This window comes from Mirounga leonina, unplaced genomic scaffold (assembly GCF_011800145.1).
Source record: "Mirounga leonina isolate KUSES-001 unplaced genomic scaffold, KU_Mleo_1.0 Mir_129, whole genome shotgun sequence".
In the NCBI taxonomy this organism is placed as follows: domain Eukaryota; kingdom Metazoa; phylum Chordata; class Mammalia; order Carnivora; family Phocidae; genus Mirounga; species Mirounga leonina.
The window spans coordinates 60,069,171-60,083,478 of NW_023270323.1; the positions used below are offsets into that span (position 1 = coordinate 60,069,171).

The window sequence follows — 14,308 nt, forward strand, 5'->3', positions numbered from 1 at the left end:
GGAAATTATCTCTGAACTCTTGAAAAAGCCTGGTAACAATGACTAACCTAATAGCAATGAATGACCCTAACAACCAGGTTGTGGCTTTGAAATATTGTGTTCCACTAAAAGATACCAGAACTTCCTGAAGAATTGGCTGTTTTCAGGTTTGGGGTGGAAGATGCACAAGATGAACCTGGAACATTTTGTCATACCAGACAGCAAGCTAGCTTTCAGTGATGACTAGAGTTGTGCCAAAAGGATGTAGGAGCCCCTTTGAAGGTGCAGTCACTGACCAAAGGTGGAGCAATTTGAGCTTCAATCATGACAAAAATTGCAATGGATTGAAACCCATAGAATTTCACATTTAAATCCATTATGTTCCTAATGATATTTAAAAAACAAATGACCATCTTTGAAGAATAATAAGAAACCAACCGATGGCCTTGATAACTGATAAAAAGAAAGAATCAAGCATTATCCAGGCTCTCCTATATGTACTGTGCCAAATTATTTAAATACAATTCACCATATTAACACATTAAGAGAACAAAACCATATGTCAGTAGATGCAAAAAAAGGCATTTTATAAAATTCAGCATTAATTCCTAATAAAAACTATCTGTAGACTTGGACTAGAAGGTAACTTCCTAACCTGACAAAAGGGATCTATAAAAAGCCTACTGTAGGGGCTCCTGGGTGGCTGGTTAAGCGTCAGACTCTTGGTTTTGGCTCAGGTCTGATCTTAGGGTCATGGGATCAAGCCCATGTTGGGCTCTGTGCTCAGTGCAGAATCCGCTTGAGTTTCTTTCTCCCTTGCCCCCTACCCCCACCCCCCACCCCTGCTCTCTGTCTCAAATAAATAAATAAATCTTTTTTTTTTTAAAGATTTTTATTTATTTATTTATTTGAGACAGAGAGAATGAGAGACAGAGAACATGAGAGGGAGGAGGGTCAGAGGGAGAAGCAGACTCCCTGCCGAGCAGGGAGCCTGATGCGGGACTCAATCCCAGGACTCCAGGATCATGACCTGAGCGAAAGGCAGTCGCTTAACCAACTGAGCCACCCAGGCGCCCAATAAATAAATCTTAAAAAAAATCATCTACTATAACACCATACTTAATTGAGAAATAGTGAATGCTTTCTTCCTAACGTTAGGAACAGGGGGAAAGTCTACTCTCACAACTTCTACTCAATATTTTATTGGTAGTTTTAGCCAGTGCACATAGGCCAGAGAAAGAAATAAAAGACATCCACAGTGGAATGGAAGAAGGAAAACTGTTCTTATTCATAGATATTATCATTTATGTGGAAAATTATAGGGAATTTACAGAAAGCAGTAGGACTAGTAATGAGTTTAGCAAGGTTTCAGTCTACAAAAATCAATTGTATTTCTATATGCTAGCAACAATCAAAAATGGAAATTAAACAATAGTGCTTATAATAGCATAAAAAATGTGAAACTTAGAGAAAGCTCTGACAAAGGCTGTGTAAGACCTATACACTGACAACAAATGCAGAGATATGCTGTGACAACATTGCTGAGTGGGATTTAAAAAGACCTAAATAAATGGACATATACCATGTTCATGAAATGGAAGACTCAATATTGTTAAGATATCAATTCTACTGAAATTGATCTTTGGATTCCACGAAATCTCAATCAAAATCCCAGAAGTCTTTTTTGTAGAAAAATGTGTCGAGGACTGAGCTGGGTTGAGCTGAGAGTGCCCTGAGCTCCCAGGCATCAGAGTAGCTGATTAAGGCAACAAGCCCAAACCAAAGTATCAGTTGAGCCTTTAACCATTACTGCAATAGTATAAGCAAGAGGCTAACCTGACAAAAGCGTCACCCTCCTTTTCCATTTTGTCCCCTAAAACAACTCCAGTTGAAGGTGAAGTGTATCAGCACCAATTGTCTTAATGCTCAGGGAGCCCCAAACAAAAGACTCCTGCAGGGGACCAGGAAGAGAGAGAGAGAGGGAGGAGACAGAAGTGGAAGAGTACCAAGTATTGAGTCAGAGGGGAAGACAATGTCGTCAGGTCCTCCTCACCCCCAGCACCCTGAAAAGAAGATCTTGGCAGAGCTCCTGAAGAAGGCCCCTGTAGAAGACCTCTGATAAAGAGGCTTCCATAAGAAGGCACCTGGGCTGGGAAGGCAGATATAGTGAAGAGCACGGCCATCCAGGGGAGGCCGGTCCACGTCGCAACTTCTTTTAGAGGCTGCACTGTGTTGGCTGTGCACCAAGTCTGGTGTGGGGGCAGCTCTCCCTCATGGAGCCTACCAGGTGAAGCCTTAGCAATTGCCTTTGAAAAAAATTACGCATGGGTTTTTGTCCAAGATCAATTCCTCAATAAAAGATGCAGACATACCAGAACAGCCAAAACAATTTTGAGAAAGGGCAGAGTTGGATGGCTAAAACTACTTGACATCATATTTATGGGCATAAATTATTCATAATATTTCCTTTAGCTATAGCATGTCCCTCATTTCTGATACTGGTAATTTTTTACTTCTTTCTTTTTCTCCCGATCAGTCAGGATAGAGGTTTATCAATTTTACTAATCTTGCCAAAGAAACAGCTTTTTTGTTTTATTGATTTTCTCTATTGTTTTTGTTTTCTATTTCATTAATTTTTGCTTTGATCTTTATTATTTCCCCTTTTATACCTACTTTTGGTTGAATATTGTTATTTTTTTCCTAGTTTTTTAATGGAAGCTAAGATGATTGATTTGGAATCTTTCTACTTTTCTAATATAGGCCTCTATAGTATAAATTTCCCACTAAACACCAAAAATTTCCAGATACTGTGTTTTCATTTAGTTCAAATACTGTCTAATTTCCCTTTTTGATTTATTCTTTGATTCATGGATGATTTAGCAGTGTATTAGTTTCCAAATAGTTCAAGTTTTCTCTAGTTATCTTTGCTATTGATTTCTACTATAATTCCATTGTCATCATAGAATATACTTCATATAGCTGGAGTCCTTTTAAATCTGCAGAGACTTCTTAGCCGGCCCAAGATATATTCTGTATTCATAAGAATTGTGTGTGCACTTGAGATGAATGTGCATTTTGCTGTTGTTGGATGAAAGTCTCTATAAATGTGATTAGATAAAGTTGGTTAATAACGTTGTTCTTTTATATCCTGATTTTTCTGCCCACTTTTTCTGTAAATAATTGATAGAGGGGTGTTGAAATCTCTGACTATAATTTTAAATTTGTCTATTTTTCTTAGCATTACCAATTTTGCTTCATATATTTAGAAATTCTGTTGTGTGTATAAATGTTTGGGACTTCTATGTCTTCTTGATGACTTTACCTTTTCTCATGGTAATGATCTTTGCTTTGAAATCTGATTTGTTTGATTTAGTACAGTCACTCCAGCTTACTTTTGATTGGTGATAGCATGCTATATCTTTTATTCATCCTTTTACTTTTAATCTAATTATATTTTCATATTAAAATGGGTTTATTATAAGGACCATGTAATTAGGGATTGGGTTTTTGTTTGTTTTTATCCAATGTGTCAATCTCTGCTTTTTAACTGAAATGTTTACATTTAAATCTTACATTTAATGTGGTTATTGATATAGTTGAGTATTTTGTTTTCTATTTTCTCTGTGTTTTGTTTCCTTTTCACTCCTCTTCTGCCTTCTTTTGAACTGCATGTTTTTATAATTCCATTTTATCTCCTTTAGCTTCTTCATTATATCCTGGTGATTTTATTCGAGTGAGTTTTTATATACATCTTTAACTTATTACAGTGTACCTTCAAGTGATGACATGCCACTCATGTACAGAACCTTATAATATACAGAAATATATTTCTACCCTACTTGGCTATTGTGCTACTCTTGTCACATATTCACTTCTACTTCTATATAAACCTCATGAGTTATTGTTATTATTTTTGCTTTACATGGTTTATTTTTTTAAGTTTATTTATTTATTTAAGTAATCTCTACACCCAACATGGGGCTTGAACTCATGACCCCGAGGTCAAGAGTCATGAGCTCTTCTGACTGAGCCAGCCAGGCGCCCCTACATGGTTTATTTTTAAAATGAATTTAAGTACTAAGAAAGAAGTTTTTATATTTATTCACATGATTATTACTTCCAGGGCTCTTCATTCCTTGGTATAGATCCAGATTTCCTTCTGATGCCATTTTTCTTCTGTTTGAAGACTTCCTTTACCATTTCTTTTAAGGCATGTCTGCTTGGTGATGAGTATTTTCAGCTTTTCAATGTGTGAAAGAGAATCTATTTCCCCATTCATTTTTGAGAGATATTTTCACTGGGTAAAGAATTCTAGATTGACAATATGTTTTTGCAGCACTTTAAAGATGTTGGTCCACGCTCTTCTATTTTGCATGTTTCCTACAGTAGTATCGCACTATCCTTGACCTTGCTGTTCTGCACAAAATGGGACTTCTTGGTTTTAAAACCAAGTTTATGATGTGTCTTACACTTTCTCCAAAGACAGCAAAATACACATTCATTTCAAGTGCACACAGAATTCTTATGAATACAGAATATATCTTGGGCCTGCTAACAAGTCTCCACAGATTTAAAAGGACTCCAGCCACATAAAGTATGTTCTCTGATGACAATGGAATTATAGTAGAAATCAATAGCAAAGATAACTAGAGGAAACTTGAACTATTTGGAAACTAACACACTGAATCAAAGAATAAATCAAACAGGGAAATTAGATAGTATTTGAACTAAATGAAAACACAGTACATGGAAATTTTGGAATGCAGCTAAAACAGTGCTTAGTGGGAAATTTATACTATATGCCCTATTTGGCACTGATTAGCATTTTACAGATGAAGAAATTAAGGCTTGTAAAGATGAGGTAATTTTACCAAGCTTGCAGAGCTAGCAAATGTTGGAGCTGGGTTTCAAGTCAATGTCTAATAGAGTATAAACAAAAAGACGAGATACTGTGAAAATATTTGCTTTCAACAGTGGTGACTGTTCCCTCTGTGTCTAGCACAGGAATTACTAAGATGCATGGTTCCCTATGCACAGGTATAGGAACTCTTCCTGTCTCTTCCAACCATCTCCCTCACATGGAATAGGTGTCTGGTGGTTCCTTAGAGGAAGGGTGTTGTTCCTACTCAACAGGTGAGTCCACTGACCTTATCCCGGGGCTGAAGTCCAGGGTTGGCCTTCTGTCCAGGGGAGCTCCTGTTCCTCGTATACTGCCCCCTTACATTTCTGTAGTTTGCCAGCAGCCTGGCAATATCAGACCTCTGACAGAGTTGGTGTTCTATCAGCGTGTCCACTGATCCAAATATTTCTTTCCATACATGTATTCAAGTCTTTTTATTTGTTTTAGGCTCTCATACATGAAATAATCATTCAGTCACTTTTCTCCTACACTAGGGGAGGCTGCCCAACAACACAAAAAATTTGTGTGCCCTTTTTTGAAAGTAAGGCACACAGTCCTTTGAAAGGTGACAGAGAGAAAGAGAAAAACCTGCCTGTTTCTCCATATAGTCTTACCATTGACATTCTATTCCCCATTCATTCATTCATTCATTCATTCATTCTCTCTCTCTGTCTCTGGGTCAGTCCATCACTGTACATGCTATGGGTGCAAATTAAGTTGTGTATTAATTTGCTGCTTTCTATATTTTATGAAAACTTTGCAGTGATTCCATTTATAAAGGAGGGATCCTTTTGTCTGAGCAAAGAAAATAGTCTCTCCCCAAGCCATGAGTAAGTTGAAATAATGAATAGGCAAAAAAGCCAAAAGAGAGAGAGGAAAACTAAATTCACTGGGTGGGGGGAAAAATAGCTAAGTCAACAAACTAGTGCAGTGCTCTCTTAGAGAAAACCACAACTGCTGTCTGAAAAGGCAGCTGACTATAATTAGACCATGCCAGCCTCAGGGTGCTGGAGGGAGCAGCTGTCCCAACAAGAGTAGTCTGGACCACAGCAGTAGAACTGATGGTTCAGTCACCTCTGAGAGGACCAGCCCATCCACACATCCCTGTTTATCCCACTCTCCATCAGAATTCCAAGCTTCTCAGTCATCAATTATCCAAACTTCTTTCCTTTAATCGGACCTAATCCCCACCCCACTTTTCATTCCCCTCCCTAGGAAAGCATTTCCTTTTGTCTCTTGGAATTCCCAATGTGAGATCAATAAACTGTATTTTTCAACCTCTTCTCGGAAAGTTCTCTTCACCTCTTTGCTTAACTAAAAGCAGGCTGTATCCTGGGGACACGGTTTCTTTGCCGCTCTCTTGAATGGATTATTTCTTTTCTCTTACATGCAAAATGATTCAGCACCAGCCTTACTCGGCAATGCCAATTTGAGTTTTACTCCCCCTTCCCTCTTGCAAACCCCTTCTGCTCCTTTGAGGCTCACACCATCTGGTCACAGCACTCTTCCTCCTCCAAGTTACAGTTACTAACTAGTAGCTTCGGAGTCTTTCCTTCTGATTCTCAGAAAAACTAACTTGCAAGTCTGTTTTCTTCTTCTCCCCTACTTCTGTCATCCTCCTGGGTGACTTCAATATTTATACGGATGATTCCTCCAACACCATGGACTCTTGGTTTCTTGACTTCCTCATATTTTCAATGATGTTCTCCTCTACTCTATGTCTGCTATCCACCATGCCTTAGATTTTGGCATCAACAAAAATGGCACCAAGCTCAAAATTTCAAATGCAAATATCCCATTCTGGTTACAAACATTATCCTTCCAAGTTACTTGCTGAAGTACTCTGCCTTCAAAAATGCTTTTTAACTTTTTTGTTTTTACCTTTAATCCTCTCACCCCTCTTGATCCATATCTATCATCACCCCCTAGTTATCCTTCATTTCTCTTCTTTTCTAGCTTATATTCCATGACCCATCGTTGTAATTTCTTCCTTGCAACCCTTAACTTTCTGGCCCAGGTGAATAAGGCTTGGAGATCCAAGAAACAGCACCTGTTTTCCTGCCTGAGCTCTGAGTACTTGAGAGATAAAATTAAAACCTTGGCAAATGAAAGCTTATGAAAATGATATATCATCTATCTTGCTGATAAAGTTAATCTCAGGGAGTGTGACTTAATTTTGCAGCAAGGACAGGTTTTTCAAAACTTGTGCACTCAGTGATGCACTGAACAACTGTAGCCACCCCCTCCTGCCACCACTCCCGCCCCTCCATACCCTGGGATCCAAACTTTCTAAAGCCAGGGTGTGGAGGAGCAGTACAGAACATACGCGTGCTTTGGGTTGTTGGATCCCAAGAGAAATATGTGAGAAAGGAGTTGGCTTTATATGCCCACTCACTGATCCCAACCTCATCAATAATATAATTTACTCCTGTCCACGGGGGGAGGGAGTGAGGAACATTACACCAGTGAACAACGTCCACATGGAAGGAAACATTAGGACTTGGCAATACATTTCCCCCAACACTTCTCTTCCTCTGTTAACGCTTGTCTTAAAATAGCCCAACTTTGTGGGGCCTTTTCCCTGTCAGTACCAGCGCAGAAGGTTGTCTTCAAAATACTTTTACACATTTTATCTTATTTGATCATTATAAAAACCCCACGGGAGACACTGGACAGGTAGAATCATCTATTTTATAGGTAAGAGAACTGAAGCAATGTGAACTTACTATCATATGTCACAGTTGATACAGGAAATCTAATTTATCTGAGAGGAGGTGGACTGATTTCCTGTCGTTGCTGCAACAAATCGCCATACGCTAAGTGGCTTCAAGCAACACAAAGTTACTATCTTACAGTTCTGGAGGCCGGAAGCCCGAAAATCAAGGTGTCAACAGGGCTGGATTCCTCCTAAAGGCCGTAGGGGAGAATCCGTTCCCTTGACTCCTCCAACTACTAGAACGACCTGCATTCCTTCCTCCACTTTCAAAGCCAGTAGTACATCTTCCAATCCTTGCCTGACGCTGACACTCCTGCCTGCCTCCCTCTTTCCCTGATAAGGACCCTCGTCATTACACGGGACCCACCTGACAATCCAAGATAATCTCGCTATCTCAAAATCTAATGTAATCACAGAAGCAAAGTGCCTTTTGTCATGTAATATTCACTGGGTTCAGGGACTGGGACACGAACTTTTAATGGGGGACCATTATTCTTCCTACCACAGGAGGCAAGGCACCACTGCTTGCAAAAAGAGGGGTTAGTATTCTATTTATATAAGAAGTTCTGTCTCTTACCACATTTGTTACTAAGAAAGTGAACATACAAATACGTATAAACATTGAGTGCTCAGCAGAATACCTTGTGTTTGTTGAATAAATATATACACACCATATTATCTAAAAACAAAGTTTTAAGGATAAAGAGAAATTGAAGAAGTAATACAAAAACAATCGCCTAGTTAACATAAGAAAGACATTGATAATACCTGAAGTCAATTGCTTAAGTTAAAAGGAATAATTTGAAGAAGACATCTGGACCATCAGCAACATACAACTGACCAAATTTATCTTCACTGTGTATCAGTATGTCTCCCCACCTCATTCTGAATGTTTCATTTCCTCCCACTGTTTTATTCCTAAATTGACCGAACTATTACACTGGTGTATATTTAAAATATTTATTGCACTTATTCAAGAAAGAAGTACACTTAATTTAAAATTAGGTGAACTGCAACACTTCTATATTCTATTGCAAGTTCTAGTCAATGAATTAAAAAAACATATAGATTTGAAAAAAATGTAAAATTGTCTTTATTTTTAGACGACATATCATATATGTAGAAAATCTTAGGGAGGCTACAAAAAGGGGTATTAGGAATGGTTAAGTTTAGCAAGGTCTCAGGATACAAGGTCAATATTGAAAAATGAATTGTGTTTCTATATATTAGCAAACCATTGGAAAGTGAAATTAAAAATACCATTTATAATAGCATAAAAATGTGAAAGAATTAAGGATATTTTAACAAAGTATGTACAGGAGCTCTACATGGAGGACTACAAAATATTACTGAATGGAATTAAAGAAGACGTAACTAAATGGAAAGGTATCTCATGTTCATGGACTGGTAGGCTCAATATTGTTAAAGTATCAATTGTCTCCAATGGATTTATAGATTCAATGCTATTTCAATAAAAATCCCAGCATCTTTTAAAAAATTTTTGGTACCAAGTGGAAAAGCTGGTTCTAAAAGTTATTTAGAAATGCAAAGAACTTAGAATAGCCAAAATAATTTTGACATAGGAAACAAAATTAGAGGACTTAAACTACCTGATTTCAAGATTTACTCTAAAGGTGCAAAATTAACACAGTGTGGTATTGGAGAAGAATAGACATAAATCCATGGAACAGAATAGGGTCCAGAAATAAACCCACAGATATATGATCAACTGATTTTATACAGAGGTGCTGACATAAAAGGGATAGTTTTGTGTGTGTGTGTGTGTGTTTTTGTTTTGTTATGTTTTGTTTTAGCAAATAGTGCTGGGACAACTGCATATCCATATGCAAAAACATGACCCTCAATCCTTAACTCTTGTACTATACACAAAATTAACTTAAAAAAAGGATTATAGGCCTAAATGTAAGAGCTAAAGCTATAAAGGTTCTAGAAGAAAACATAGGAAAAAAATCTTTGTGACCTTCAGTTATGGAAAAATTTCTTAGATAGGACACAAAAAACATGAGCCATAAAAGAAAAAAGATAAACTGATCCAATAAAATTAAAAATTTTGCTCTTTAAAAGATACTTAAGAAAATTAAGAGATAAGCCACAGGATGGGAGAAAATGTTACAAGACGTAAATGTATCCAGAATAAGAAATTCTTACAACTTAAGATAATTAAAAATGGGCAAGATATTTGAATATTTTTTTAAAAAGAATATGTATACATGGCAAATAAGCATGAAAAGATGCTCAACATCATTAGTAATCAGGGAAATGCAAAGTAAAACCACCTGTTGGAATGATCAACATGGTAATACCAAGTGTTGGTGAGGATTTGGTGCAATTAGAACTCTTACACACTGCTGGTAGGAATGTAAAATGGTAGAACCACTTCAGAAGAGAGTTTAGAGGTTTCTTAGAGAGTTAAATTTATGCTCACGTATGACTCAGCAAGTCTACTCCTATGTATTTACTCAAAAGAAAGGACGATCTACGTCCACATAAAGGCTTGCGCACAAATGTTTATAGTGGCTGTGTCCATAATACACCAAGATATGAGGACATGGATGCCCTTAACAATGATGGATAAACAAACTGTATGAAATAGTCATTCAATGAAATACTGCTCAGTAATAAAAAGGAATGGACAACTAATCACACAACATGGATGGATCTCTAACATTATGTTGAGCAAAAAAAACCAGACAAAAAAGAGTACATATGTGGGGTGCCATTTACATGCACCTCTAGAAAGGACCAATCTAAACTTTAGAGACAGAGCAGATGAGTGGTTGCCTGAATGGGAGATCAAATGGGAACAGGCTTTAAAGAGAATTGTTTCAGATAATGGAAATGTCGTATACTACAAGTGATTGTGGTGGTGATGGTGATATGGGTCTATACGTGTGTTAAACCTTATAGAACTGTAAAATTAAAATGCATACATTTTACTGTACATAAATTATACCTTAGTAAAGTGGATTTAAATGCAAAAATGAAGTGTTTCTAAAGTTATGAAGTGCTTATAATGTTATGAAGTGTTTTTTTCTCTCGAGATATTCTTTTCTTTTGGAAGGGAAGATATTCTCCCTGTGGAGGCAACTCCACAAGTCAACTTAGTGGGTAAAGTAGTCGTGTGACACTGAACAAGTTAAGTTGTTACTCTGAACTGGGCAAGTTTCCTTATCAGTAAAATGAGTGAATTAGGTTACATGATTTCATCTGTTCATTCAACAAACATTTATTAAAGCCCACTATGGGGCAAGCACAATGCCAGTTCTAGAGATATAAAACTGAAAAAGAAACCATTTTGGCCCTTAAGGAGTTATAGTCTAGTGGAAGAAAGACAAGCTAACATATGATTATGATATAACTTATGTATGAGGAGAATTCATAAGAAAGCAGTCTTCCCTGATGATGCAACGCCTGAGTTGGGTTTTGAGGTACAAGCAAGAGTTCAGTAAAGAGGGAAGAGAAGGCATTCTAAGCAGAGGTGCTATATGGGCAAAGGGCCAAAGTTGAGAGACATACTGTGTGTTTAAGGTACTTCAGGTGGCTCAGTAGGTCTGGAACATAGAATTTATCCTTGTAAGGTCATGGTGTGTCTTGACTGAAAAAAAGTTAAAAAAAGATTCCTCCAGTTTAAGCAGTGTGTAGACAGGAATCCTGTACCACGTAATGATACTCATGTTGTAGTGGGCCATCTAAAAGGTAAAATAACTGCACCTTCAGTTAGGATCCTTTCTGTTGTAAAAAGAATCTTTTGGCTCAGGTAACGAAACAGTCCAGGGGCAGGTTGGTGGAATGTGACTGGGGGATCAACAAGGTCAACAGAGCAGCTTTTCATGCTTTCGATTTCTAGGCTGCAGCTGTAGACCTTATATCCTCTCTTTTTGATACCCAGCTGTCCCAAAAGATTAAACCAAAGTCTTGTAATCACGTTTCATTGGTCCTCATTGGTCTTAGATTTTTGCACTGATCCTGAAGCAATCCCTGCGGCCAAGAGGGATGGTACATGGTGACTGGCTTGACCGGGACCAGAGGTCCTGGGGTGGAGTCAGCCTCATCTGAAGCATATGGTGCTAGGGCGGGGGGAAATCTCCAAATAAAAATTAGAGCCTTTGTGGAAGAAGGGAGACTAGTAGATACTTAGGAGGAATTATGTTTTAAGAAAAGCAGATCCCAACAATTTTTAGAATAAGTCAGGGGATACAAACACAACAGACAAATTCTTTTTTCATCCTCCATACTTAGGACCAGTCAATGAATACTGACTTCAGAATAAGTGACGTGAGAATCAACATGCGTACAAAAAACTGTCACTCAATATTCTTAGCACCCATATTAGTGGATGAGCAGTTTTATGAGAACAAAGAGAAGGGCGTAATTATTCCAAAATACAGACTCCAGGGTGTCTTCACAAGAGAGATTTTTTTTAGTTGGGCCTTGAAATATGGAGGTCCTTCTGGCAGAGACAAAGGGCATGGCCACAGCTGGTTGAAGATGAGCAAGTAACCTGGTGACACTGAAGTGTAGGATAATGGATCAGAGTGGGGGCCCAGGAATGGAAAGACCAAGCTGTGGAGAATTGTTCCTGCTATGCTACACAGCCCAGACTTCATCCTTGAAGCAATAGGGTGTTGTTGAATTCTTAAGCATGGAAGTGAAAAACCGAGCCTGTATTTAGAGAGCTGTAGGAATAGACTAGACACTTCTGGAGAGTAGAAGGAAGGAGATGAGTATAGGGAGAATAAAGCTAAGTTTGAAGCAGAAGGCTGAGGGGGTTCAACCTTAATGGTCTTTATTTTCTCTATGAAATAGGAAGAGAGAATACCTGCTGAGTGTAAGAGGGTGCTATGCTGCTAAGACCAGCTGGAAATTGCAATTAGCCAGAGTGCTGCACTACCAAAATGTTCTATCAGAGAGACTGTTCAATAAACTCTTCCATCATATAAAGTCATACATGTTACATTAGTGGGTGAACTGAAGTCCAGGAGAGCCGAATACAATTTGCCTACTAGCTTATTTCGCCATCAGTGTGAATGCTGCAGATAGAAAGATTACCTGGTTAACACTGGTCACTCGGGTCCTTGTGACCACTAGCAGAGCATATGTGGGGGCTTCGGGGGTTGGGAGGAGGTGGCGTAGGAGGACACAGGAGGAAGGAAGCCAAGAGGGGCAGTGTAAGGAGTGCTGTGAGAGGCAGAGGGGGCAACACAGCCCAAATGCCCTTGATGCGCTATTTTCCACAAGCAGCTAAGCACAGCCGAGAGGGGCTTGTGACGGCAGCAAAATGTGTAGCAAAATGTGAACCTTTGGGGTTCAGATTCAGCTCTGCTGGCTGGAGGCACCCGTTTCAGATGAAAGGGTCTGCTCTGCCATGTTCCAGATTTCATTTTTTATAGTCACAGTCTCAAATTATCAAATAAAGTCAATCAGATGTTAATGAAGTTAAGCATTCTTCATATGTATCTTCTACCATTTGGCCTTAAAATGTCATATTTAAAATTAATAGCAACAACATCTTATATTTGCTTGGTGCTTTGCAGTTAAAAATCAATCACTTTCAAATATATCTTCTCATTTAGTCTTACTCAACCTGGTAAGGTAAACAAGAACAAGTACAGTAATTTCCTATTGCCTGCCCCTCATACCCTCCACCCCCTCAATTACAGATAAGAGAGATTAAATTATCTAGGGACTCACTGCTAGGACAAGAACTCAGTCTAGAGTTTTTCTACTACACCACTACATTTCTGTTTTGAAAAAGGCTTATGAATATTCTCTTAAAGTAGCTGTACACAGTTGACCTTAATCATTTAAAACTCTAACAGGGAAGAAAGGGAGATAGTAGTCAAAGATGTGTGCTTATCTTCATGATGAATGTGCATTTGCACACACTCAAATGGCAAAGCATATGATTATAACTGAATCACTTTCAAAAGCAATGAAATGGGGTTTCTCAAGAATCAATCACTGAATAATAAATTATTTTGTTTTCAATAAGCACCTGATGAATAAAGCATAAAGATTTTCAAATTAAGAACTAATTCTATCAAACTCCATCACACTTGCAGTCTTGTGCTAAACCTCAGACATTTCCTAATTTATATATACTCTTCAAATAAAAGACTCAGAAAATACATCTGGACAAAACTTAATACAATTCTAGGCATTCAGTAAGAGCATCAATCTCTTGATTCGAGGTTGTGTTGAAATTTTGACTTTTTTTTTTTTCACATTCTATCATTCCGAATTACAGAAATGGTAGGTCTTTAGGAAGTGATATAAAATAAAACCCTTCACTTACAAAAAAGACCAAAATAAGACTGATGCCCAGCATAATGTCTTCACTTCTAAAATGAATGTCTTATCGTACCTCCTGCTAGTTTCTCAGCTGCTCTGCCCTGGAAGTAAATCTTGTTAAACCAAGATACAGCAAAAGCGGATATGCCTTTGATTTTTCATTCCCTTCATTGAATCCGTGGATGTCCTCTTTGCATTCTTCCAAAGTAACAGACTCTGGCAGCAAGTCTTCTAATCAAGAGGTGGAAGGTTGAGAAGTTTGAAGAGATCACTCTGTAATTTTCTTTTTTCGGAAAGTGATGAAGAAAACACTGTCAGATGGAGACAACTGTATTTGACCTGCCCCATTGAGACCTTTCAGGGAGAAATAAAGTGGACGGGGATCTAGAAGATGTCCGGTG

The 14,308-nt window shown here is 38.1% G+C and overlaps 1 protein-coding gene across 1 annotated transcript in view; it reads right to left on the reverse strand.

Annotated features, from left to right (window-relative positions):
- Positions 1 to 5,426: 5,426 nt before the first annotated feature.
- The window catches only part of TBC1D19 (TBC1 domain family member 19), a 167,988-nt gene continuing 159,106 nt past the window's right edge, over positions 5,427 to 14,308 (reverse strand). Inside the window, exon 21 of the mRNA XM_035005183.1 lies at positions 5,427 to 14,190. Within this exon, the coding sequence (XP_034861074.1) occupies positions 14,176 to 14,190 (15 nt within the window). The 3' untranslated portion in view covers positions 5,427 to 14,175. The remainder of the gene's footprint in view (positions 14,191 to 14,308) is intronic.